Raw genomic sequence first — 26,588 nt, 5'->3', positions numbered from 1 at the left:
AGAGCAAAGTAAATGACCTAAAGGAAATTATAAAAGTAAATCACTTAAAATTAAATTCTAAATTAACATACTCAAAATTTGTTAAATTTTCACATTTTTATGTAAATGACAGTCCTTTTACTTTAAAAATGGAAACTTTATAAAAACACCAATTTGTCTAAAATTTATAATTAAAAATCCATATTCAATAAAAACAAACTTAAGCAATATCTTTCTCAGATTTTATTCATTTATAGGCACTGAGAATCTATATGTCACACACTAAGCTAGAACAGTATTATTTCCATAGAATAATGATCACTATATAAGTTGATTCTAAATACTATGTGAAAAAACGAAGTGAGATTATTATTTGCTTACTGTATTACCTGTTTTAACATGAAGGGGAGGAAGATCATTCACATGGTGAGGTGGCAAAATGTAAAGCAGCTGATTGGCAAAGTAGGCGGCCATGAAACGAGCCATGGACTGGATAACCCTCACCGCCACGTCAGGACGAACATTTCTCGTTATTCCAAACTCACAGTGAGATTTCTCGGGAACTAAGGAATACAGCAAATGACCAAAGGAGATTCTGATCTATCAGAATTACTATCAAAAAGTAATAATATTTAAGTTCCCAACAGTATACAAGAAGAAAATTATAATTAAAAATTGTTTGTGAGATGTGCACCCATGACCTGTATGAGCTAATTTATAATGGTATCTAGACTTCTTGAGGACAACTGAACAAAAATAATTAACTCACAAGTATGAGCATATGTACTTCAGAACTACTGATGACTTCAAGTTACCAGTTTTACTTTAAAACATGGAAGGAGAAATACAAAACAATCCAGTCATGATGGACTTGCAAGCTTAGATTCATTCTTTTCCGTTTTCTTCTTTTTTCTAAGGCTTTTTCTTTGATGAAAGGAGACAGAGCTTACTACAAAAATAATCTGTAAAGCACTAGAACAGTGATTCTTTTTTTTTTTAAAGATTTTATTTGAGAAAGAGTGAGTGAGAGAGAGAGCACAAGTGCAGAGAGGGGCAGAGGGAGAGGGAGCAGCAGACTCCCCTGCTGAGCAGGAAGCTGGTGCTCTATGCTCTATCCCATGACGCTGGGATCATAACCTGAGCCAAACCAGCCGCTTAACAAACTGAGCCACACAGGGGCCTCTCAAATAGTGATTCTTAATGCTATTTTCTGTACTGTTAGATCTGGGGATTAGGATACAGCCCCTATTTGAGAATCAAAACTTTGTATTATAAACAGGCATTCAGAAATCTGAAAATAGTTAAGCTAGTAAATACAGAAAAATACTAAGTTAACATTAATTTTTATGAAATTCATGGTCCCGGGACACCTGTTTGGCTCAGTTGGTTAAGCATCCAGTTCTTGATTTAGGTGCAGGTTACCATCTTAGGGCTATGAGATCAAGCCCCAGGTGGGCTTGGGCTGCGTGTGGAGCCTGCTTGGGATTCCTTCTCTCCCTCTCCTCCCCTCTCTCTCTCTCCCTCTCCCTCTCCAATTAGTAAATTAATTAAAAAATAAAATTTATGGCCCCAACAATAGCAAAATACTTCTCTTTCCCAAAAGTCACTTAATAATATTCATAAGAATATTAAGCTCTACATGCATATGAACCACTTCTATCTTGTCATGGTACACCTCAGCAGGTAACATTCTTCCTCTCACAGAGTAGGTACTCAAGATTATTGTAAGTAAGCTTTTTTAAATAAAGGGAATCTTGAAAAAATATGATTAGCCTTCAAGTGGTATTCTTCATTTGGTCAGTTAAAGTCTGGAAAAACAATATTATTTCTTCACTTCAAACTTAAATGACTCATAGATATGAATCATTTTCTCCTGCATTAAACTTACTGTAGGAATTATACAAAGGCAAGATTTCCAGTAATTTTAATCATACAAAACTCATTATTATAAACTCAGAAATAAGCTCCTTAAATGGGAAGCAACCTAATTCTAAAAGATGGTCACAAAGTAAAACTGTATCAATTCAGAAGTAAAAAATTTGAAACAGTAATTTGTATGTGGCATCCTGAAGATGGTAATAATGGCAACCTTACATACTAAAAATTAAATTATCACTATATACAATGATTAATAAGGTAAGTGTGCAGGAAAGAGATAACAGAACAGGTCTGACTACTTGAAATGCTTGTGTATAATATTGGCCCTTGAATGGCATCTGGAAACTTGGATTTGGAAGAGATTTCCACCACCTTAACTGATGAGAGAATAGCTTACAGACCTGTTTGTACAAACAATGTTGTTTATGCTGAATACCTGTTTTTCTTCTGAGAGTGTAGAATTTTGGTATGGACTAGGTGGAGTGGGTGACTAGCCAGCATCTAGTTAAAAACCTGAATCTCTAAATGAGTTTCCTTGGGGCACCTGGGTGGCTCAGTCAGTTAAGCATCTGACTTCAGCTCAGGTCATGATCCCAGGGTCCTGGGATCAAGACTCATATCAGGATCCCTGCTCAGTGGGGAGTCTGCTTCTCCCTCCCTCTGCCACTCTTCTGCTCTTTCATTCTCTCTCTCTCAAATGAATAAATAATATCTTTAAAAAAATAAATGCGCTTCCTTGGTAAAAAACATTCACATGTGTTGACACAACCTGTTCGTAGAGGAATTAAATGTGTCCTGTGTGACTTCACTAGGAAAGGAGTCAGAAACTTGTGCCTGGTTTCCTCTGGACTTCATCCCAAGCAGCTGTTGTCTATGCTAATTTTGCTTTGTATCTTTTCACTGTAATAGATCATAGACTTGCGTATGACTATATACTGAGTCCTGTGTGTCCTCCCTGTGAATCACTGAATATGGAAGGTAGTCTTGGGGACCTCCAACCCAGTAGGGATATACTTATATATTTTAAACAATAGTCATTAAAAATTAAAATATATTAATATAGGTTCAACTTATTTTAAAAGTTAGTGACACCACTGAGAAATGATGAAGAATATTCAATCAGTTAAAAGTCACATAGAAAAGCTTTTCACTCATAAACAGCTAGTAGACCTTTCTGAAGGGCAATTTGATACCAGTCCTAAAACCATGGATTTTCTTTGATCCAATAACTTCATTTTTAGAAATTTATCCTAAGGAAATTATTAGTAATGCCCACAAAAATTTATGCGAACTGCAGCACTATTTAAAATAGTAAATAGGTGGCAACAACCAAAATGTGCAACAATGGGGGAAAGGTTTAATAGGCTTTCAAAAAGCATACTATTTACATTTGAAAATATTCATCAAAATGTTAAATTTTAAAAGATTATAAGAGAGGAGGGCGCCTGGGTGGCTCAGTGGGTTAAGCCGCTGCCTTCGGCTCAGGTCATGATCTCAGGGTCCTGGGATCGAGTCCCACATCGGGCTCTCTGCTCAGCAGGGAGCCTGCTTCCTCCTCTCTCTCTCTCTCTGCCTGCCTCTCTGCCTACTTGTAATCTCTCTCTGTCAAATAAATAAATAAAATCTTTAAAAAAATAAAAATAAAAATAAAAAATAAATAAATAAAAGAGGAAAAAACGAAACAAAATGAAACTAGAGAGGGAGACCAACCATAAGAGACTCAATCTCAGGATCAAACTTGAGGGCTGGTGGAGGGGAGGGGGCTGGGAGGGCTGGGGTGGCAGGGGGATGGACATTGGGAGGTCTGTGCTATCGTGAGTGCTGTGAAGTGTGTAAGACTGATGAATCACGGGTGCCTGGGTGGCTCAGTTGGTTAAGACTGATGAATCACAGACCTTTACCCCTGAAACAATATATTATATGTTAATAAAAAAAAAAAGTAAAAGATTACAAAAGACAATACACAGCTCTAATAATATACATATATAAATGTATACATACAAAAAAGTGTTAGAATTATAAGTTTATTTTCTTTATGCATTTCCATTTTTCAAAATTATCTAAAATGAACACACATACTTCCATAATAAACACAAAAATCTTGAAAGATAAAAATACAAAAAATAAGAAATCTATAAACAGTGGCTGGAACAATAAAAACCTAAGCTGGCATAGACTCCATTTAGAAAGTTCTGATACATTGGGCATTTCAGACCCACTCATATACATATTATACATTTAATGGTTTACTACCTTACAAATAATATACATATGTGTTCATATATATCTCACTCTGGTTATTGCTTAATTTAAATACACCTCTTTTAAAAAGGGCAATCCACATACTCTGCAGCCTCTTAAATGCATTTAAAAAAAAAGAGTTGGAATACCTCAGAAAGTGATTTTTTTTAACCCACTGAGCCACCCAGGCGCCCCAGAAAGTGATTTTCATCACTTTACTAAACCACCTTAACCAATAGTTAAAATATAAATATATTAAGGAAAAATACTTGGATATCTGATATTATGTCTAAAAAATCTGACTGTGAGAAAACAATTCTGGCAGTTCACCAGGCAATTATTGCTAAGCCCTCAGGATCCAAAGATTTAAGAAAACAAACAAACAAACAAAAAAACAAAAACAGAACAAAAACCCCACGATCCTTGCTACTGAGAAGCTGACAGGTCAAAATTCATTGTAACATAATTAGTCAGCTCAATCAACTTTCATGTTTTATCTAAACCTATGAATACAAATTAATGAGATGAAACATACTGATTGTCAAAATACATACCTGAACAATCCTCATTTTCTTTTACAGGTAGATGGGACCACTTCAAAATTTCTCTTACTAGGTGATCACACAATCCTTGAGCATCATTTAAATTATAGCTATAGAGGTAGCAGTATAAAAGAGAAAGATAATAGCGTATCTGAAGAAAACATGTTCTTCTTCCTCCTTAAACAAGAAAGAATTAAGCTTACATTAAAAACATGTTAGCAAGGTAATGTTCCTTTTTTAAGTTAATTTATTTAAGCAATCTCTACACCGCGTGAGGCTCATACTCATGACTCCAAAATCAAGTCACATACTCCTCCAACTAAGCCAGCCAAGTACCCCAGCAAGGTAATGTTCTCAATCTCGGAGCAAGGTAGACAGGAATGTTCAGTTTATGAAAACTGTACACTGAGGTTATGTGAATTTTTCTGTATTTGTTTTATACTCCAATAAGCTTTTTTTTCTTAAAACAGGTCAGCAATACTTTGTTCTCTTTCATTTTAAGTTCTGAACAATTTTAGTATCTTTTATCAGGCCCTAGGACCACTAAGATTTTGTCCCAAGGGTGCTGAAAATCTTCACAATCTCAGCACTAAAGTCCATTAACAATATCTATCTGAAGTGTACATGGTATAAAACAGAAGGAAACATGCTAAAAAAAGACAACACCAAGAAACCATATGTATATCAAACAGTTAGTCAAAGAGACTTCCCAAAGGAGAAACACCATCCAACAAGATAGTGCCCCTGACCACGGCGCCCAAGTATTGAAGAGTGTTTAGAACTGATACCTTATCCCTTCTTTCTGAGTAAAAAGAATTTTAATTTTATCTGGGTTTAACAATCCACCCAGGGGCACCTGGCTAGTTCAGTCAGCAGAGCAAGAGACTCTTAATCTCAGGGTTGTAGGTTCAAGCCCCACACTGGGTATAGAGATTACTTAAAAACAAAAAAAACTTAAAAAAAATAATGCACCCAGATCTTAATTTCTCACTTAGATGTGGCCATGTGAAAAAAACAACTTAGCTCTGGACCAAGAGATAACACTGTGTAGAACTTCCAGAAAAGCTGGAAGGGAGGTAACTCAGGTAGGAGGTACACACTTTTCTTGCCCTTCCTGCTCCCCTCCTCTCTACTGTCTAGAAATGGATGTGATGGCTGGAGTTTCAGTACCCATTTTAGCTCATGTAATGGTCTTAAGATAGGAAGCAGTACACTAAGGACATCTAAGAAGAAAAATTAAAGGACATGTGTCCTTACTTAGATCACAGAAACACCAAATCAGCCCGACTATCAACTTCTGGTCTCCTTTTGTAAGAAAGAGAAATAAACTTTCGTGTTGAAACGACTATTACTTTCAGTCTCCATTATTAGAACCCATTCTTAGCAGATAGAGTTGGAAAAGAATAAAACGTAAAGGTCCATAATGGAATTATGAAAACTTTTCTCCATCAGAACTTCTCATCTCCTTGAATGCCACACTACTTCATCCAGTGGACAAAAAGACTAAAAATAATTTTAAATAAGTATTTCTGACAGTCAAGGTACCTACCATTGTGTATTCTATTTGAGCATTGAGAAATTGTGAGCACTTGGGAATGTGGAATTATTTTTAAGCTGTCCAGCATGCCAAAATACATTCTTACCAATATTATGGCGACTATTATTTTTCAACACTCTCCTACCTTTCTCCTCAGTTTCTTGTAGAGCTTTCCTCCACAGTTGAACAGATTTTTCATATGATCCTAACAGGAAACACTCTTCACCTATGAAGTTTTTAACCAACAGTCAATCAAGGTTAATGACTATACTTTATATAAATTTGCTTCATTTTAAAATTTAGTGGAGATAGCTCAGCCAGAAGCTATTTTGAAAAACAATTGCAACCAATTAATAAAATCAAAGCCTAGTTAACCATATTGCTTATTCACAGTTAGAAAATGTTTATAAACTACTGACCACTGATAGATTTAAGTTCCAAGGCTTGGTTCATGTGAGCTCCAGCAGTCTGCAAGTTAGCCTGGATATGACATAACAGAGCCTTGACAGTAGATGCTTCCTGTGTCATCTTTTCAGTTAACTGTCTGTCACCTTCAGGAAGTCTTCGACTTAGTTGTGTTTGATACCATAAAGTTTTTTTGTACAACACTCTCCAGAGAAAAATCAATCTGCACGCAAAATTAAGTGATCATCAAAACCAAATTTCAGACTAGGAATAAAAATGAATACAGCCTCCTACTTAGACTTATTATCTTTGCCTGGATTCTTCACTGATATAGTAATATAAATACAAACTGATCAGATTTAAATATAACACAAAATCCACTGATCAAAATATGCAAAACACATTTTTTTAAGCCTTCAGTTATTTTTCTATAGTGCTTACCTAAACAAAAATCATTCAATACTTAAGCATGTATCAGGGCTGCCCAAGACTAATAAAATATATGTGTTGAATAAAATTTGGCATAAATCCTAAAATATTTTAAAATAATATAAAAATCTATTAACGCTAACTGTTAATGGATACAGGGTTTCTTTGGGGGATTATAAAAATGTTCTGGAGGGGCTCCTGGGTGCCTCAGTCAGTTGGGCATCCAACTCTTGGTTTCTGTTCAGGTTGTGGTCTTTGGGTTGTGGGATCAAGTCCTGCATTGGGCTCCATGAGGAATGTGCTTGGGATTCTTTTCCCTTTCCCTTCCTCCCCCTCTGCTCCTCCCTCCCCCCACCAAGATAAATGAATAAAATCTTCTTTTAAAAAAGCATTCTGGAGGCGCCTGGGTGGTTCAGTGGGTTAAGCCTCTGCCTTCAGCTCAGGTCATGATCTCAGGATCCTGGGATCAAGCCCTGCATCAGGCTCTCTGCTCAGCAAGGAGCCTGCTTCCTCCTCCCTCTCTGCCTGCCTCCCTGCCTACTTGTGATCTCTCTCTCTCTGTCAAATAAATATATAAAATCTTAAAAACAACAACAACAACATTCTGGCTTAGTGCTAATAGTTCTACAACCTTTTTTTAATACTTCGAAATGATGTATTTTACAGTATGGGAATTATATCTCAATTTTTCAAAAAGGAAAACATCTATAATATTGATGGTATCCTAATATAAAGTAATTATACCTGCATCCTGGTTGTTGATCAAGGTTTATTACTTGAGGACAAATCTTGAAAGATGAGTTCCAAGACCACTTTTCCTGAGAATCACTATCTTGAAATATTTGAAAAATGGGTACCACCCATTTGTCTTGATCTGCTGTTCTACTTCCATCAGTTGATGCTGAAATAACTTCAGGTTGAAGAATGTATATGCCATTTAAATTATCAGCTACCATTTTAAGTAAATGAAAACAAGCCAAAAGCTTCTCTGAAAATAACTGACCCTGTTGCTGCTGAGTCAGCAAAAGCTTTATAGTATTTGAGGTCAGCTTTACCAAATGTCCCACATCTTGTTTGTATCTCATATCCCAATAATGGAATGACAAACACTGATGAAAAAGTTGAAAGATACATAGTACCCATGCATTTTGTCTTGTGCTCTTGCTTAAAAAAAGATCTAGTTCAGGGGAAGGACATTTTATAAATTGAAGAATGTAGAAAAAATGAGTGATACAAACTACTGTGTAATTTAACATTACATTTTTTTCCACCACATTTTTTGAAATTCCTATAGCCCATGCTGCAAGGAGATTTTTCTGGACAGAATGCAGTTCTGTAATGGTTTTATCTGTCTCCTTGATATTATCTTTTGCATGTATTGTATCAAACATAGACGCAAATTCCAATCTTCCCTCCTTGACACTACTGAACAATGAATCATTTTTTTGGTTCCAAAGTGAAAATAAGTTGTCTGGAAAGTATATGCCTTCATTAGTTTCTTCTGCTTCAAAATCCTAAAACATGGGTGAAAAAAAATTATACTTAATGCCATTTAATACCTTACATGTAAAATCACTGGTGTTCTCAAATTTCTCTCCCTTTAACAAGAGAGAAAAACAAAATACATTTCTTGGTATAAAGTCAATATGAACCTGTTTGAAGTAAATAAAACACTGCAACTAATACCTGGAAATCTGCTGTTTTTTCAGTTAAGTTCATTGTTTCTTCTGCCTGTAAGAATCTGGGGACAGTAGAATCAGCTAAACTTTGATTTCCTTGGTGTTTTAACAGGCTACATCTCAGGGAATCCAGTGATCGCAAATTCAGCCCTTTGCCTTTTGGCTGCAGAAGAGAAAAGATTTCCAAGAGACAAAGTTTATCTGTAATTATATCATAAGCAGTTAAAAATTCTATAGACAACTGTATATAATCCAAGGACATTACTATCAGTATGGTTTTAAATCTGAGAAAACTAAGAAGCCATCTTTTACCAATGATACCAAAAAGCACTATACCTTAGACAATATCATACTTTGGTATGTTTTCTCAAGCCTCTGGGTTGAATCAAGTAGAAGGGATCTCATGAGCACTGATGGAGACAGGTTATCAGCAAATCGAAGAGTTGTGACCATGTATCCATCAGAAATAATGAGGTAGGGTAACCGTGAGTGTGCTTTTATAGAAAATCTCTGTCTCATAGGGTCATTATCAGAAGCTGATGAATCTACAGAATTATTCAAATCTTGAAATGTAAATTGCTGTGGTCTAGCAAACAAAACAAAATTAAAGAATTAGTTAAGAGAAAAATCTTCAAGGAAACAATCATATTATTCCAAAGAAAAGCAAAACAACAATTAAAAGCTACAGAATGGGGCGCCTGGGTGGCTCAGTGGGTTTAAGCCGCTGCCTTCGGCTCAGGTCATGATCTCAGGGTCCTGGGATCGAGTCCCGCATCGGGCTCTCTGCTCAGCAGGGAGCCTGCTTCCTCCTCTCTCTCTCTGCCTGCCTCTCTGCCTACTTGTAATCTCTCTCTGTCAAATAAATAAATAAAATCTTTAAAAAAAAAAAACCCTAATATTGTTATTATTATAAATGTGATTTTTTAAAAACTTCTTTTAATTTAAGACAACAAACTTAAGTGTTAATAATCGTTATTTCAGAGGAATAGGAATACAAGAATGTTTCATTTTCTACACAATTTAGTTTTATAGCACCTGATTTTTTATTAGTTAATTTTCTCACATAATAAATATGTATTACTTATGTAACCATTAAAAGTAATCTGTTTTAAAAGGTCCTAAATTAATTTTAAAGAAGAATATGAGGAAATTTAAGTCAATTATGAAATAGACCATAAAAATAAGGAAAAAAATACTTCCACTGCAGGAAATGACAAATTTTTCAATTAGGATTTTCTAATACTAAAAATTAAGCATCATTTTTGCTAAATATAATCAAGGACATACCCCTCCTCAATTACCTTTCTGTGAGGCAATGGCAATGGATTAATTTCAAAGGAGTTTTCCAATTTTTTTGTATTGTAAATACCTGTGTATATATGTCTGGTCATATCTAATATCAACATCAATAACAATAAATATTTACTGAGCACTTACTTTATATTAGAACTGTGCTAAGCAATTTATTACTATTTATTATTTTACTTCAATTGAGTCTTGCTTTCACAGTAAAAGAAACAGAGGCTTAAAGTATAACCTTCCCAAAGTCACACAACTAATAAGTAGAAGAACCAAGATTTGAATTTACATCTGACTCCAAACCCAAACTGCTACCACACCCCACAATTAAAAATTAAAATTTGGCTAAATTCTTAAGTCTTCTATCCATTTTCCACAACTTTTTCCTTTTTTCCCTTTGGGGTAAAAAAAAAGATAAATCCATTTGCCAAGTTAAGTTTGAGTTACTAATATATTTAAGTATTCTTTTAAAACAATGAAAGACATATCATACTTCTTTGAACTTTTACATAAAAGAAGATAAATGTTTTAGTGTTACTGAATATTTAAATAACTCATACTTACATAGTCGCAATGTCAAATTTTCACCAGGATTAAGCAACAAAAAGAAATAGAAGAAAACTATAAATATGAAACAGATATTGAGATGACAGACGCAAAGAAAGAATAAGACAATGTGAAAGACAAAATTATTAAAAAAAAATACATAGTAAAGTAATACCAAAGAAGAAAACCTTCTGTAAACAAATTATAACAATTCAAATGTCTCACCTATATGTTATTAGAGGGTGAAATGGAATAAATTCTGCTGGCCCAAATTCTATGGAGCAACCAAATGTAATTAATGTTACCAATTCACCTTGACAGGTCAATAGAACCAGGGAGCCACGTTTTAACATGCAAGCCAGAAAAAGACTATCATGAGTCCAGCTGATATCACCCACCCAGTAGGACCTAGAAAAAGCAAGACAGTATGTTTAGAAAGGACTCTCTATAATGTCTTTCACAATTTAAAATGACCAAGAGTGAAACACTCCAAAAATAAGGGGAAAAGAATGAACAATAGACAACTAGCACATGTATTTTGTGTATTTTACTTCCCAGGAAAATGGTAAGAAACAAAGATGTTTGCTCATAAATACATATTCCATACAACATATCAACTAGAAATTCACAGATACATAAGCAAGTAAGATGAAAATACTCCCTAAAAGAGTTAAGCCTTTTGTTTACTCATACTCATATTTTAATTAGAACAGCTTTAATCATATTGGTGTCTACAACTAAAATCCACTGATAGATTTAAAGGTCAATACCCCACCTATCCTCTCTGCAGCTTGCTAGAGTCCATGAGCAGCAGACTTCCTCCTCCCAAAGCCATCCTTTCTACTCCTTAACTATCTGGTAATATTAATCTTTCATGAAAACAAAAAGTAGCTCCTGATGTAAATTATGACAGAGATTCTAAGTCAAGCAGACCACTGCAACTGAGACTAGTAATACTTTATTAAAGTATAGTTGAGACATGGTGTTATAATAATTTCAGGTGTAAGAATGAGTAATACCTTTAGAAAAGAACTTTTGAAGAGGGAAAGAAAATGCAGAGACAAGGCTATATAGACTAAAAACTTTGGAAATTCAGAGAACAGCACAGAAAAGTGTTTAGAAAAGGAAATTACAGAAGTCCAAGAGAAAATCTGGTAGTGGCTCATGTGCCATTCAAAATTAATCCATGTGCAGAGCACACCAACTTTGTTTAAAAAGCTAATACCTCAGCCTCCCTGGGTATATAATGGTTTTCCCAGTCCAGGCTATTTCATTTTGGTCTCTAATTAAGCTCAATTATTTCCCTACCTAGTTGTAATCCCACTCCTCCTGAGATAACACAGGAGAAAAAGGAGAAAAGAAAATATGTTCATTATCTTCTACCTTACTGAGACCCTTTCTTAAAGTAGGATTTTCCTTAATAAAGCAATTTTTAGAAGTTATCAAGCACAAATGCTGAAAGTAAATTATCTATCTAAATATCTATTTAGATAGCTTTTGAATTATCGGAGCCTTAAAATTATCAAATCATTGGAAAAATCAAAACACTACTAGAAACACAAGAGTTCTTACCTGGTAAGTGTAGCTGGGACCACAGGATTCTTATTACTACATCCTCTCAGGCTACCACAGAGAGTAACAAAATTCAGTGTGTTTATAAACAATACCTGAGTTGCCTAGAAAGGAAAAAAAAAAAAAGACAATAAACCATTAAATTATTTCACTTTAATCATTACTTTTAATTCTAGAGACCTAGAGGCGCCTGGGTGGCTCAGTTGGCCAAGCAACTGCTTTCAGCTCAGGTCATGATCAAGTCCCGCATCGGGCTCCCTGCTGGACGGGAAGTCTGCTTCTTCCTCTACTTCTCCCCTCTCATGCTTTCTCTCTCTCAAATAAATAAATAAAATCTTTAAAAAAAGAATTCTAGAGACCTAGAGACTATTACTGTATAAATAAACTATCTTGGAAGTTTGTCCCAGCTGGAAAACAATACTGAAAACTAAAACTCCTCACTTTTAGACTATATATTAAGGCTATCAGTTACCACTTTGTCCTTTTTTCTTCCTTTATGCTACCCTTTTTTCACTTCTCAAGGCCAAGTTTTGGAACTACAGCAGCTAGTTTAAACAACCTTACCAATCTACAACATTAAATTGGATCAGAAAACACCAATTTAAAAAACATAAAGTAGTATTAAAAAAACGAGGAACTCCAAACGGGACTTAAGTCTTTTATAGGTTACTTCCAAGACAAAATACATTTACCAACCTTTGGATTTTTCTGATTAAGAGTTACTGCCAAGGCAACACCATCTCTTGAAAAGGCAGAAAGTAGAGCTCCTCTTGACTTCACTGCTTCACATTTAGGAACCAGATTGCACAGATGGCAGTTCTGTTGTGCCCAATGAACATGGTATGGCAATGAACTAAGAAAGCAATGAAATAATTGAAATAGGAAATATGGTAACTTTTAAATTAATATTTAGTTCATCACGAAAAACTTAAAGAGTACAACTAAATTCCTACATGTGCACAAATATGAGGAGCCTCTTAGCTACTGTTCAGAAGTTTCATCCACGGCACGAAGAGCAGTTGCTAGTTAAACAAATTCACTATGAGCATTTTGTTAGTAAAGGCATGTTCCATAGACAACCCCAAACTCATCTGTTTTGATGAAAGGTTTAGGTGACACATATTTCTACATTATTATTTTAAACATTTTTATGGAAATTAAATAGGTAGAGAAGAAAGGATTTTTTTAAATAGTGCCAATGATTTTGCTGCTGGGGTGCCTGTCTGGCTCAGTTGGTAGAGCCTGCAATTCCTGAACTCAGGGTTTTAAGTTCAAGGTCTACCTTGGGTTCCATGCTGGGTGTGAAGCTTTCATACAAAAAATTAAAAATTAAATAAAATAGGGACGCCTGGGTGGCTCAGTTGGTTGGACGACTGCCTTCGGCTCAGGGCGTGATTCTGGAGTCCCGGGATCGAGTCCCACATCAGGCTCCCAGCTCCATGGGGAGTCTGCTTCGCTCTCTGACCTTCTCCCCTCTCATGCTCTCTCTCACTGTCTCTCTCTCTCAAATAAATAAATAAAATCTTTAAAAAAAAAATTAAATAAAATAGTGACAATGTTCTATATTTGATATTAGGATGGTTATATACATATTTATCAAAATCCATCTCATTATACACTTAAGATCTATTCATTTTACTTTATATAAATTATATTTTATTTTTATTTTTTTTTAAAGATTTTATTTGACAGAGAGAAATCACAAGTAGGCAGAGAGGCAGGCAGAGAGAGAGGGGGGAGAAAGCAGGTTCCCTGCGGAACAGAGAGCCCGACGTGGGGCTTGATCTCAGAACCCTAGGATCATGACCTGAGCTGAAGTCAGAGGCTTAACCCACTGAGCCACCCAGGCGCCCCTATAAATTATATTTTAATAAAGTACTGTTAGTGTATGAAAATGAAGAAAATAAATTTAAAAACCCCACTATTTTACTAAATCCTACTTAAGCATTCTATACTTTTAATGCACTCTGTATATTACTGGGCTTTTTAGAATAAATAAAACTTTTTATTTTTCTTTCTTTATTTATTTTATTTAAGTAATCCCTATTTCCAACATGGGCTCAAACTAATGACCCCAAGATCAAGGATGGCATGATCTTGTAACAGTCAGCCAGGTACCCCTAAATAAAACTGATTTTTATATATTTTTTAATTCATTTATTTGAGAGACAGAGAGAGAAAGCACATGAGTGGGAGGGAGTAGGGGCAGAGGCAGAGGGAGAAGGAGACTCCCCACTGAGCAGGGATTCCCTGGGGATGCAGGGCTCCATCCTAGGACCCCAGGATCATGACTTAAGCAGAAGTCAGATGATTAACATACTGAGCCAGTCAGGCACCCCAATAAAACTATTTCTTAATTTATTTATTTAATTTTTAAAAAGATTTTATTTATTTATTTGACACACAGAGATCACAAGTAGGCAGAGAGAGAGAGAGGAGGAAGCAGGCTCCCCGCTGAGCAGGGAGCCCAATGTGAGACTCGATCCCAGGACCCTGGGATCATGACCTGAGCAGAAGGCAGACGCTTAAGTTCTGAGCCACCCAGGTGCCCCTAGAGTAAACATTTAAAATGAAAACTAAAATAGCAAAGTAGTATTTATGGGAAGAACAGCTTTGTAAGCCTCAGAAGTTCAAATTCACATTCCATTTAACTAATCTTATTATGTTTTTATGGGAGAAAAATACTGCTGTAAAAGGGATAAAAAACAAGGAAGGAAATCTTTGCCTTACCTTATAGGTGTAAATACATTTTCATGCCACCGAATTGCTAGAAATGTCAACTTCAGACATTCTCCAGAATAAAAAGTAAATGAACACAAGCAGCAATCTCCAAATAACTGTAGATAAATTTAATAAACTTTAGTATATAATTCATCTAAAATTTAATCAAGTTATATAGAACATACATTTCTCATCATAAATAAAATAAAATATGGAAATCTTGTTTTGTATTTTTATTCTTAAAGATTATTTATTTATTTATTTGACAGAGAGAGATCACAAGTAGGCAGAGAGGCAGGCAGAGAGAGAGAGAGGAAGAAGCAGGCTCCCTGCTGAGCAGAGAGCCCGATGCGGGACTCGATCCCAGGACCCTGAGACATTGACCTGAGCCGAAGGCAGCGGCTTAACCCACTGAGCCACTCAGGCACCCCTGTATTTTTATTCTTAACATTAGGCTACAGAAAAAGTAATTTCAAAAAAAAATGAGTAAGTAATTTATTTCTGAGACAAAGGCATGTCCAAGCAAACACTGCCATTTACTGTGACTATTGCTGGAAAGATTCTTCTATATTCTTACATATTTTTCTCTTATCTTATAGTTATATATTATTTAAATTAGGGCACTACCCCTACAGTGGAGGATAATAGAGGAAAATAAAATTTCAAAATGCAATTTTTTTTTTTAAGATTTTATTTATTTGTCAGAGAGAGAGAGGGAGAGAGAGCGAGCACAGGCAGACAGAGAGGCAGGCAGAGGCAGAGGGAGAAGCAGGCTCCCCGCTGAGCAAGGAGCCCGATGTGGGACTCGATCCCAGGACGCTGGGATCATGACCTGAGCCGAAGGCAGCTGCTTAACCAACTGAGCCACCCAGGCGTCCCTCAAAATGCAATTTTTAACAATAGTGGATTGGGTAACAAACTGTTGGTCCATACATACAAGGAATGCATGTAGCTATTTATAATGTTTTTTAGTTAATGAATATGTTCTTTCTTGGAAATTAAATGTCTTACTTAATATCACCAATTCTAGCTTTTTAAATTATTAAACTAATTAGATTTTAAAAGCAAGGAAAACTAAGGAAAAGTACAGAATCAAACCTATAAATAGAGAACAAACTGCTGGTTGCCAAAGGGGAGGAAGAAGGGGGCTGGGCAAAATGGGTGAAGTGGGAGGTACAGACTTCTAGTCATGTGTAACGAGTCATGGACATAAAAGGTAGAGCATAGGGTATATCATCAATGGTACTATAATAGTTTTGCATAGTGACAGATGGTGACTATACTTGTGGTAATCACAGCATAACATAAATAATTTATGTTGAATAATTTATTGTTGAATAATTTATGTTGAATAATTTATTGTTGAATCACCATGATGTATACCTGTAACTAATTTAACACAGTGTCAACTATACTCAAATAAATAAGTAAAAATAAATAAAATTTTTGGGACGCCTGGGTGGCTCAGTTGTTAAGAATCTGCACTTCAGCTCAGGTCATGATCCCAAGGTCCTGGGATCGAGCCCCGCATCAGGCTCTCTGGTCAGTGGGGGAAGCCTGCTTCTCCCTCTCCCACTCCCCCTGCTTGTGCTCTCTCATGGTCTCTCTCTGCCAAATAAATAAATAAAAGTCTTTAAAAAAAATAAGCAAATAAAATTTTAAACCTAGGAAAAAGTGAAACTAGGGAAAGAAAAAGGAAGCTCTAACTTGAACCATTTTTTAACTTCTAGTTTACAGTGTTGTATTGAGTGTACAATATAATGATTCAACAATTCTACACATTTCTCAGTGTTCAACATTTCTCTTAATCCCTTTACCTATTTCACCTATCCCTCACCCATGTCTCACCCACTCCCCTCTTGTAACCAACCACCAGTTGTTCTCTGTATTTAAGAATCTATTTTGTTTTTGTTTGCTCATTTTTATTTTATTTTTTTTAAGATTTATTTATTTGACAGACAGAGATCACAAGTAGGCAGAGAGGCAGGCAGAGAGAGAGGAGGAAGCAGGCTCTCTGCAGAGCAGAGAGTCCAATGCAGGGCTCGATCCCAGGACCCTGGGATCATGACCGGAGCCAAAGGTAGATGCCTTAACCCACTGAGTCACCCAGGCACCCCTGCTCATTTTGAATTTTAGATTCAACATGTAAGTGAAGTCATGGTATTTGTCCTCTGACTTATTTCACTTGGCATTATACCCTCTAGGTTCATCCGTGTCATCACAAATGGCAAGATCTCATTCTTTTTTATCACTGAGTAATATGTGTGTGTGTGTGTGTGTGTGTGTGTGTATCCACTTCTCTATCCATTTACCTATTTTTTTTTTAAGGTTTATTTATTAATTTGAAAGACAGAGATAGCGAGAGAGGAAACAAAAGCAGTGGGAATGGAGAGAGAGAAGCAGGCTTCTCACTGAGCTGGGAGCCCGATGCGGGGCTCAGTCCTAGGACCCAAGAGCCTGGGATCATGACCTGAGCCAAAGGCAGGCACTCAACGACTGTGCCACCCAGGCACCCCTACCCACTCACTTATTGATGGACACTGGGTTGCTACCATAGTTTGGCTACTATAAATAATAATGCTGCAATAAACAAAGAGGTACATATGTCTTTTTGAATTAGTGTTTTTGTGTTCTTTGGGTAAATATCCAGTTGTGGAATTAGTGGATCACATGATATTTCTACTTTTAATTTTTTGAGGAAACTCCATACTGTTTTCCACAGTAGCTGTACCAATTTATATTCCCACCAACAGTACATGAAGGTTCTTTTCTCCACATCCTTGTCAAACACATGTTATATCTTATCATTTTAATACTAGTCATTGACAGGCATCAGGTGATATATCTCAGTATAATTTTGGTTTGCACTTCCCTGATGATTAGTGATGATGAGCAATTTTTCATGCAACTGAGATCATCTGTATGTCTTCTGTAGAGAATGTCTATTCAGGTCCTCTGCCCATTTTAAAATTGGATTATTTGTGGGTTTTTGGTGTTGAGTTGTATAAGTTTTTTTTATACTTTGGATATTAACCCTTTAAAAAAAATTTGCAAATATCTTCTCCAGTTCAATAAACTCCCTTTTTGTTTTGCTGATGGCTTCCTCCTTCCCTGTGCATAAGCTTTTTATTTTTGTGTATTTCCAATAGTTGTTTCCTTTGCCAGAGGAGATACATCTAGGAAAATGTTTCTAAAGCTGATGTCAAAGAAATTACTGCTTATGTTTTCTTCTAGGAATTTTATGGTTGCAAGTTTCACTTAGGTTTAATCCATTTTGAGTTTTTGTGTGTGGTTTAAGAAAATGGTCCAGTTTTCTCAGCAGCATTTGTTGAAGAGACTGTCTTTTCGCCCACTATATATTCTTTTTCTTTTTTTTTTTAAGAGAGTAGACAATTATATAAACAGAAATATATAGTTTAAGCAAATAGTTGATATGCACTAACAACTTTTTTTTTTCTTATTCTTAAATTTTATTTATTTATTTGACAGACAGAGATCACAAGTTGGCAGAGAGGCAGGCAGAGAGAGAGAGAAGGGGAAACAGGCTCCCCGCTGAGCAGAGAGCCTGATGTGGGGCTCGATCCCAGGACACTGAGATCATGACCCGAGCCGAAGGCAGAGGCTTAACCCACTGAGCCACCCAGGTGCCCCCCCCACCCCACTATATATTCTTGCTTCCTTCCTCATAGAGCATGTACGCATGGGTTTATTTCTAGGTCCTCTATTCTGTTCCACTGAGCTATGTGTCTATTTTGGTGCCTGCCCTGTACTGTTTTGATCACCTCCAGCTTTGCTCTTCTTTTCCAAGACTGCTTTGGCTGCTCGGGATCTTTTGTGCTCTGTACAAATTGGGGTTTATTTGTTCTATTTCTTTGAAAAATGTTGTTATGCTGATAGGGATTGCATTAAATCTGTAGACTGCTTTGGGTAGCATGGACATTTCAACAATACTCATTCTCCCGATTCATGAGCATGGAATATCTTTCCATTTGTTTGTGTCATCTTCAATTTCTTTAATCAATGGTTAAAAAGTTTTCAGAAGGGCGCCTGGGTGGCTCAGAGAGTTAAGCCGCTGCCTTTGGCTCAGGTCACGATCTCAGGGTCCTGGGATCGAGTCCCGCATCGGGCTCTCTGCTCAGCAGGGAGCCTGCTTCCTCCTCTCTCTCTCTCTGCCTGCCTCTCTGCCTACTTGTGATCTCTCTCTGTCAAATAAAATAAATAAATAATCTTAAATAAATAAATAAAAAGTTTTCAGAATACAGATCTTTCGCCTCCTTGGTTAAGTTTATTCCTAGGTATTTTATTCTTTTTGGTGCAATTATAAATGAAATTATTTTCCTAATTTCTCTTTTTGCTACATCATTTCTAGTGTAGAGAAATGCAAGAGATTTCTATATAATCACCTCATATCCTATGACTTTACTGAATTCATTTATCAGTTCTAATAGTTTTTTTGGTGGAGTTCAAACCGTTTTTTTTTGTTGTTGTTGTTGTTGTTTTTTAATTTTATTTATTTATTTGACAGAGAGAGAAATCACAAGTAGATGGAGAGACAGGCAGAGAGAGAGAGGGAAGCAGGCTCCCTGCTGAGCAGAGAGCCCGATGCGGGACTCAAACCCTGAGATCATGACCTGAGCTGAAGGCAGCGGCTTAACCCACTGAGCCACCCAGGCGCCCCTCAAACCGTTTTTAATAAACATTTTAAAAAATATAACCAAGAGATGTAAAACTATTTTTCTACAGTAATTTCATAATTACTCTGACAATTAATGATGACTAAAGCTATATAACAGTGCTTTACACACTCTGCTCAGTAGCTTTACAAAGAGTGCCTATTCTTAGAGTCAGAGATCTCAACTCCTGTAGCACCCTGTCTGATTTGGATTTTACCTCATTTTTTATAAAAACAGCATGCACTACAGCTTCTTTATCTTCATTAGAAGGCAAATGAACTGCTTCTTCAGGTATGATCTGGGACCACTGGCCTACCAATGAAGGGCTTTTAGAAGAGAAGATATTCTTGATTTCCAAATATTCCCAAAGAAATATGCATCCAGAAGGAGTTATAAGCAGAACTCTCTTCCCATTTCCAGATACATACAAGTGCAGTCTCAAGGAGCTTGCTTAAAAAAAAAAAAAAAAAGTTAATTAAACTTCTGAAGTCTGAATTCTTCCCAGAAAGTACATAATTTATCTCTTCTGACAATAAGTAACTTAAATGATGCCTCCATTCAGGATAAAACTAAGGCACCACTAATAAATTAAAAATACAAATAATAGTAACATTTATCATGTACCTGTTATGTGATTTTAGGAACCCATTGTTGTTGTTGTTTTTAAGGCTGTATTTATTTATTTGACAGAAAGAGACACAGCAAGAGAGGGAAAACAAGGAGGGGAAGTAGGAGAGGGAGAAGCAGGCTTCCCGCTGAGCAGAGAGCTTGATGTGGGGCTCCATCCCAGGACCCTGGGATCATGACCTGAGCCGAAGGCAGATGCTTAACGACTGAGCCACCCAGATACCCAAGGAACACACTGTTATCATATATGTTAGGCCAGACTTTTCTTCAAGATAAATCTAAGTATCACAAATAAACACCACCAAAAAAATTCATATACAAGAAAACATAGATGTATATATTTGCTATATGTACAGATATATATATGCACACATACAGAGATCTATTTTTAAAATAGTAATAGGAAAATGTTTCATCTTCTTTTCTTTCTATTAAACCAATTTAAGTAAACCAATTTAAGCAAATAAAAAACTCCTACCTACTGCAGCTTGAATCATTTTCTTAGGCTCTTCAGTTGTCTGTATAGTTTTTAAGCAATCTTGATCCTTGTTCCAAAGAAAAAGCTCTCCTGTAGTGAGTACCCCAGCCAGCCAGGCATCTGTTTCCAAAAAGGAAATACAACACTTATAATCTAATATTTCCCTTGATATTGCCCCAAATTATGAACAAACACAATTAATCTAGCCTTTTGAAAATATTAGTACTACTTAACCATTACTGGATGTTGTTAGGACAATAACATCCTTCAGTAAAGGCTGCAGACAAGGAATTTTCTTCTTTGTTCTTCCTGATAGCAAATTAATTTCATTTATGAATTTATCATCCAAAAGAAAAACAGCTTCATTTTCCTAAGAGAAGAAACATGTGAGACTTAAGAGGTACCAGAAGTTCATTCAACCTCTAACCTAAACAATCCCAGAAAGGAAAAGAAAGTAACACTCGGGGCACCTGAGTGGCTCAGTGGGTTAAAGCCTCTGCTTTTGGCTCAGGTCATGATCTCAGGGCTCTGGGATCGAGCCCCACATCGGGCTCTGCTCAGCGGGGAGCCTGCTTCCCCCTCTCTCTCTCTCTCTGTCTGCCCCCCTGCCTACTTGTGATCTCTGTCTGTGAAATAAATAAATAAATAATCTTTAAAAAAAAAAAAAAAAAAGAATCACTAGGTAGGATAACCTAATGTTTGCATCTAAATCTTTTTGATTTTTAAAATTATAGGAGGGTCTTTTAATTCTGCTAGCCAAAATTGAGTTATGTGTTGTTTAATTTCATCAATTTGAAAAGTAGTATGGGCAAGTTTTTAAACTATTTACCTAGATTAAAACAGATATGGCTTCTGAAATTTATAAACCCCAGGCTCTGATTATTTTTTATTATCTAGAAAAAGCATGCTGTTTTGAATGAACGCTGTTTTCATATATTTTAGGGCAGTGGTTTTCAAAGTACTACCTAACCAATACTATTAGCAACACCCAAGACCTTGTTATAAAAGCACACTCTCCGGACGCCTGGGTGGCTCAGTTGGTTGAGCAGCTGCATTCAGCTCAGGTCATGATCCCAGCGTCCTGGGATCGAGTCCCACATCGGGCTCCTTGCTCGGCAGGGAGCCTGCTTCTCCCTCTGCCTCTGCCTGCCTCTCTGTCTGCCTGTGCTCACTCTCTCTCCCTCTCTCTCTGACAAATAAATAAATAAAATCTTTAAAAAAAAATAAAAGCACACTCTCCACCCAGACCTACTCAATCAGGAATTCCAAGAGTATGGCCCAACACTTGTTTTAAAAAGATCACCAGCCAAAGGGGCAGCTGAGTGGCTCAGTTGGTTAAGTATCTGACTCCATCTCAGCTTAGGTCTTGATCTCAGGGTTGTGAGTTCAAGTTCTGGGTTGGGCATCAGATGAATCACTGGAAAATTCAAGAGACACTGTTCTAGAGGAAGTTAACAATGTAATTTCTCACAGGAATGATTCTAAACACCAAATTTTTAAATTTTCATAATTATTACATATTCTAAGAGGATTTTATAGGTCTGCCAATTTTCCCTAAGGAAAATGTGAATGGTGTTCCTGGATCGCTGGTATATTCTGGCCCATCTTTATTCTAAGTTCTAAGAGGCACTTTTATTGAGTACTCATGCAAATCACAATGGGAGGAAACACTTCACTGAATATTCCAGTAAAGAAAGGTTCAGAAGATTAAATATTCTCTTTTGGTTACACAAAAAAGCTTTTACACCATGCAGGAGGAAACCATCAACAAAACAAAAAGGCTATCTGCTGAATGGAAGAAGACATTTGCAAATGACAGATCTGGTAAGAGGTTAAAATCCAAAATATACAAAGAAACTATAAAACTATACACCAAAAAAACCCAAATAATCCAATTAAAAAATGGGCAGAGGACCTGAATAGACATTTTTCTACAAAAGACTTATAGATGACCAACAGATGCATAAAAAGATGCTCAAAATCACTAATCATCAGGGAAGTGCAAATCAAAATCACACTGAAATATATCACTTAACACCTGTCAGCATGACTAAAATCAAAAAGATAAAAAGGGGACCACCTACATGGCTCAATCAAGCGTCTGACTCTTGGTTTCAGCTCAGGTCATGATCTCATGGTCCTGGGTTCAAGCCCTGCTTTGGGCTCTATGCTCAGTGGGGAGTCTGCTTGAGATTTTCTGGCTCTCCTTCTGCCCCTCTCCCTGCTGGTTTTATTTAATAAATAACCAAAATCTTTAAAGAAAAAAAAAAAAAAGACAAAAGGGGCACCTGGCTGGTTCAGTCAGTAGACTACGCAACTCTTGGTGTCTGGTTGTGAGTTTGAGCCCTATGCTGGGTGTAGAGATTACTTATAAATAAAATCTTAAAAAAAAACCAAAACAAAACAAAAAACAGAAATAACAAGTGTTTGGCAAGGATATGAAGAAAAATGGACTCTTGTGCACTGTTGGTAGAAATATAAATTGGTGCAGCCACTGTGGAAAATAGTATGGAATTTCCTCAAAAAATTAAAAATACAAATACCGTGTGATCCACTAATTCCACTACTGGATTTTACTTTATTTTTTTTAAGATTTTATTTATTTATTCTTCAGAGAGAGAGAGAGATAGCAAGAACAAGCAGGGGAAGCGCCAAGCAGAGGGAGAAGCAGGTTCCTGACCAAGCAAGGTGACTGATGTGGGACTCCATCCTAGGATGCCGGGATCCTGACCTGAGCTGAAGGCAGCTACTTAACAGAATGAGCCACCCAGGCATTCCTGAATTTTTTTTTTTAAAGATTTTATTTATTTATTTGTCAGAGAGAGAGACAGCACAAAGTGGACTTTCCCAGAGGTGAGATAAGTGGGGAGATGGGCAAAACTATAGAAGGGGATTAAAAGGCACAGAGGACCAGTCATAAATAAGTTACAGAGATGGAAAGTATAGCATTGGGTATGTACTCAATAACATTGTAACAGTGTTATATGGGGACAGATGGTGACTAATTTTGAGGAGCAACGATTAATGCACAGAACTGTAGAATATGTTATACACCTGAAATCAATATAATATCATTATGTTAATTATATTTAAATTAACATTTTTCATTAAAAAGCTCCCTTTGGGGACACCTGGGTGGCTCAGTGGGTTAAAGCCTCTGCCTTCAGCTCAGGTCATGATCCCAAGATCCTGTGATCAAGCCCCGAATCAGGCTGTTTGTCTGCTCAGTGGGGAGCCTGCTTCCCCCTCTCTCTGTCTCTGCCTGCCTCTCTGCCTACTTGTGATCTCTGTCTGTCCAATAAATAAATAAATAAATAAATAAATAAATAAATAAATAAATAAATAAAAGCTCCCTTTGAGGAGCACCTGGTGGCTTAGTCAGTTAAGTGTCAGACTTCAGCTCGGGTCATGATCTCGGGATCCTGGGATTGGGCCCCAAGTCATGCTCCATGCTCAGCATGGAGTCTGAATCTTCCTCTCTTTCTCCCTCTCTCTCTCTTTCTCCCTCCCCCTGCTCATGTTCTCTCTCTCAAATAAATACAATCTTAAAAAATAAAAGTAAAAATAAAAATAAAAAACACCTCCCCAGGCACCTGGGTGGCTCAGCTGGTTAAGCGACTGCCTTCGGCTCAGGTCGTGATCCTGGAGTGCCGGGACTGAGTCCCACATCAGGCTCCCTGCTTGGCAGGGGAGTCTGCTCCTTCCTCTGACCCTCCCTCTTCTCATGCTCTCTCCCTCTCTCATTCTCTCTCTCAAATAAAGAAATAAAATCTTTAAAACAAATGAACAGGGTGCCTGGGTGGCTCAGTAGGTTGAGCCTCTCTGCCTTCGGCTCGGGTCGTGATCTCGGTTTTGGGGTCCTGGGATCGAGTCCCGTATCAGGCTCTCTGCTTGGCAGGGAGCCTGTTTTCTCCTCTCTCTCTCTCTGCCTGCCTATCTGCCTACTTGTGATCTCTCTCTGTCAAATAAATAAATAAAATCTTTTTTTTTTTAAAGATTTTATTTCTTTATTTAAGAGAGAGGCAGTGAAAGAGAGCATGAGCGAGAAGGTCAGAGGGAGAAGCAGACTCCCCATGGAGCTGGGAGCCCAATGTGGGACTCCATGCCGGAACTCCAGGATCATGACCTGAGCCGAAGGCAGTCATCCAACCAACTGAGCCACATAGGCGTCCTTAAATAAAATCTTTTAAAAAATAAATAAATAAATAAATAAAACAAATGAACAACAACAAAAAAACTCCCCTTGATATACGCCATTTCAACCTTAAATGTAGTAAAAATTTTTTTGAAAGTAAAATATTTCTTTTAGACAAACCATTTAACTTTCTGGAAAAGCTAACTGGCTCACCAAAAAAAAAAAAAAATAAGAAAAGAAAAGAAAGAACCCACAAAAAAATCCTGTTCTGTGAGCACATGATCCTTCTAAATATGGTGGTTTAAGACCAGAGAACATTTTATCTTAGAGGCAAAGTATACATTTAACACATTATTACAGCTGGTACTATATGAAGAAAGAAAAACCTACCTGTCCTAACCAGGAGACTCTTGGCCAAGGCTTTTTCTGTTTGATACTTGTTGATGTCAAAACTTCTAATCTTATCTCCATGCTTGTCAAGGTAACAATGACCAATTAAGTAAACAGTCCCCAGGATGCTGTAAAAAAATTACAATAATAATAAATAGCCCAAAAGATTTACTGTTCACATAGTATTTATTTAGAATGTTCACATAGTAAATTACTTTTCTATCATCTCAAATTAACTCACTTTTTAAGGTAAGATACTGATAAGATAGTATCTCGTATCTCAAACAGGCAAAATGCATTTGCTTTTTTTTTTCACAAGTTTTTTCTCAGACTACAAAGATAAAAATAAACTAGGAAAAGATCTTGACAATTAAGTTTCTATGCAATATGCTTTTCTCAGTGTCATAGGTTGGATTTCCCAAGTTTGGCCACAGTAGTATCGCCCATCCCACATGCTCTTTTCATACTGTGACTTTGACACTTCTCTCATTGAGCTATTTGAGATATGAGATACTAAATGTGTTCCCAATATCTTACCTTAAAAAGAAGAAACCATGACTCTATATAATTATGAATAAGTAATCAATTGAACATTTTATTTAAAATGGTATATTCACAGTTTCAAAGTATAAAAATACCCTATAAAGTACTCATTAATTGCAAAAAAGAGTAACTTTACAATGAAGAAGCCAGGCAGCCTCCGCTTAATCCAGTGATCAAAATGAAAATTATTGGGATATCTGGGTGGCTCAGTCAGTTAAACGGCTGCCTTCAGCTCAGGTCATGATCCCAGAGTCCTGGGATCAAGTCCCGCATGGGGTTCCTTGCTCAGCAGGGAGCCTGCTTCTCTCTCTCCCACTGCCTGCCACTCTGCCTGCTTGTGCTCTCTCTTTCTCTATGTCAAATAAATTTAAAAAAACTTGAAAAAAATGAAAATTATCAAAATGGATCAACTGGAGAATGTGTCGCCTAATAGGTAAAATGAGAAAAATGTTTCTGTGACATATGTGCAAAAGATACATAACCTGAACCTAATCACAAGGATGTATTAGGCAAACCCAAATTGAGGAACATCCTACAAAATAACTGATCTGAAATCTCCAAAAGTTTTAAGGTTATGAAAGTTGGGGAAAAGATCAAGAGACTGGTCCCAAGTGGAAAACCTGGTAACTAAATGAATTGCAAGAAGTAATTTTACATTTTATCTTTTCATGATAAAGGACAATATTGGCAACTGGAAAAACTTGAATAAAAAGAGAAACTGAGGATGATATGGTTGTAATGTATGAATCTTAATTTTCTGATTTTGATGGGTATCTTCCATATATGTAGGTAATGTCCTTGTTTGCAGAAAATACACACTAAAATATTCCGAGGTAAGAGAACATCAGTTTGTCACTCACTCTCAAATGAGTTATGAAAGATCCTTGTACTATATATGCAATTTTCCTGTAAGT

The 26,588-nt window shown here is 36.6% G+C and overlaps 1 protein-coding gene across 11 annotated transcripts in view; it reads right to left on the bottom strand.

Annotated features, from left to right (window-relative positions):
• CPLANE1 (ciliogenesis and planar polarity effector 1) overlaps positions 1 to 26,588 on the bottom strand; it is a 149,014-nt gene that overhangs the window by 105,810 nt on the left and 16,616 nt on the right. For 9 of the 11 annotated variants that reach the window (XR_006382179.1, XM_044232526.1, XM_044232525.1 and 6 more), the window contains exons 2-16: positions 25,132 to 25,259; positions 20,841 to 20,976; positions 20,607 to 20,726; positions 19,719 to 19,951; positions 14,838 to 14,944; positions 12,804 to 12,960; positions 12,108 to 12,211; positions 10,761 to 10,943; positions 9,027 to 9,276; positions 8,698 to 8,853; positions 7,756 to 8,525; positions 6,597 to 6,805; positions 6,323 to 6,403; positions 4,653 to 4,817; positions 369 to 542 (exon numbers count right to left, since the gene is read on the bottom strand). Coding sequence is in view for 10 of the 11 variants with exons in the window: in XM_044232526.1 (XP_044088461.1) it covers positions 369 to 542; positions 4,653 to 4,817; positions 6,323 to 6,403; positions 6,597 to 6,805; positions 7,756 to 8,525; positions 8,698 to 8,853; positions 9,027 to 9,276; positions 10,761 to 10,943; positions 12,108 to 12,211; positions 12,804 to 12,960; positions 14,838 to 14,944; positions 19,719 to 19,951; positions 20,607 to 20,726; positions 20,841 to 20,976; positions 25,132 to 25,212 (2,926 nt within the window). In the remaining variant the exon portion in view is untranslated. Of the gene's footprint in view, positions 1 to 368; positions 543 to 4,652; positions 4,818 to 6,322; positions 6,404 to 6,596; positions 6,806 to 7,755; positions 8,526 to 8,697; positions 8,854 to 9,026; positions 9,277 to 10,760; positions 10,944 to 12,107; positions 12,212 to 12,803; positions 12,961 to 14,837; positions 14,945 to 19,718; positions 19,952 to 20,606; positions 20,727 to 20,840; positions 20,977 to 25,131; positions 25,260 to 26,588 lie in introns of those variants that run through there. The other 2 variants (XM_044232530.1, XM_044232550.1) reach the window with 2 other exon arrangements.

This window comes from Neovison vison, chromosome 1 (genome assembly GCF_020171115.1).
Source record: "Neovison vison isolate M4711 chromosome 1, ASM_NN_V1, whole genome shotgun sequence".
Classification (NCBI taxonomy): domain Eukaryota; kingdom Metazoa; phylum Chordata; class Mammalia; order Carnivora; family Mustelidae; genus Neogale; species Neogale vison.
This window is presented reverse-complemented; position numbering and strand designations above follow the sequence as displayed.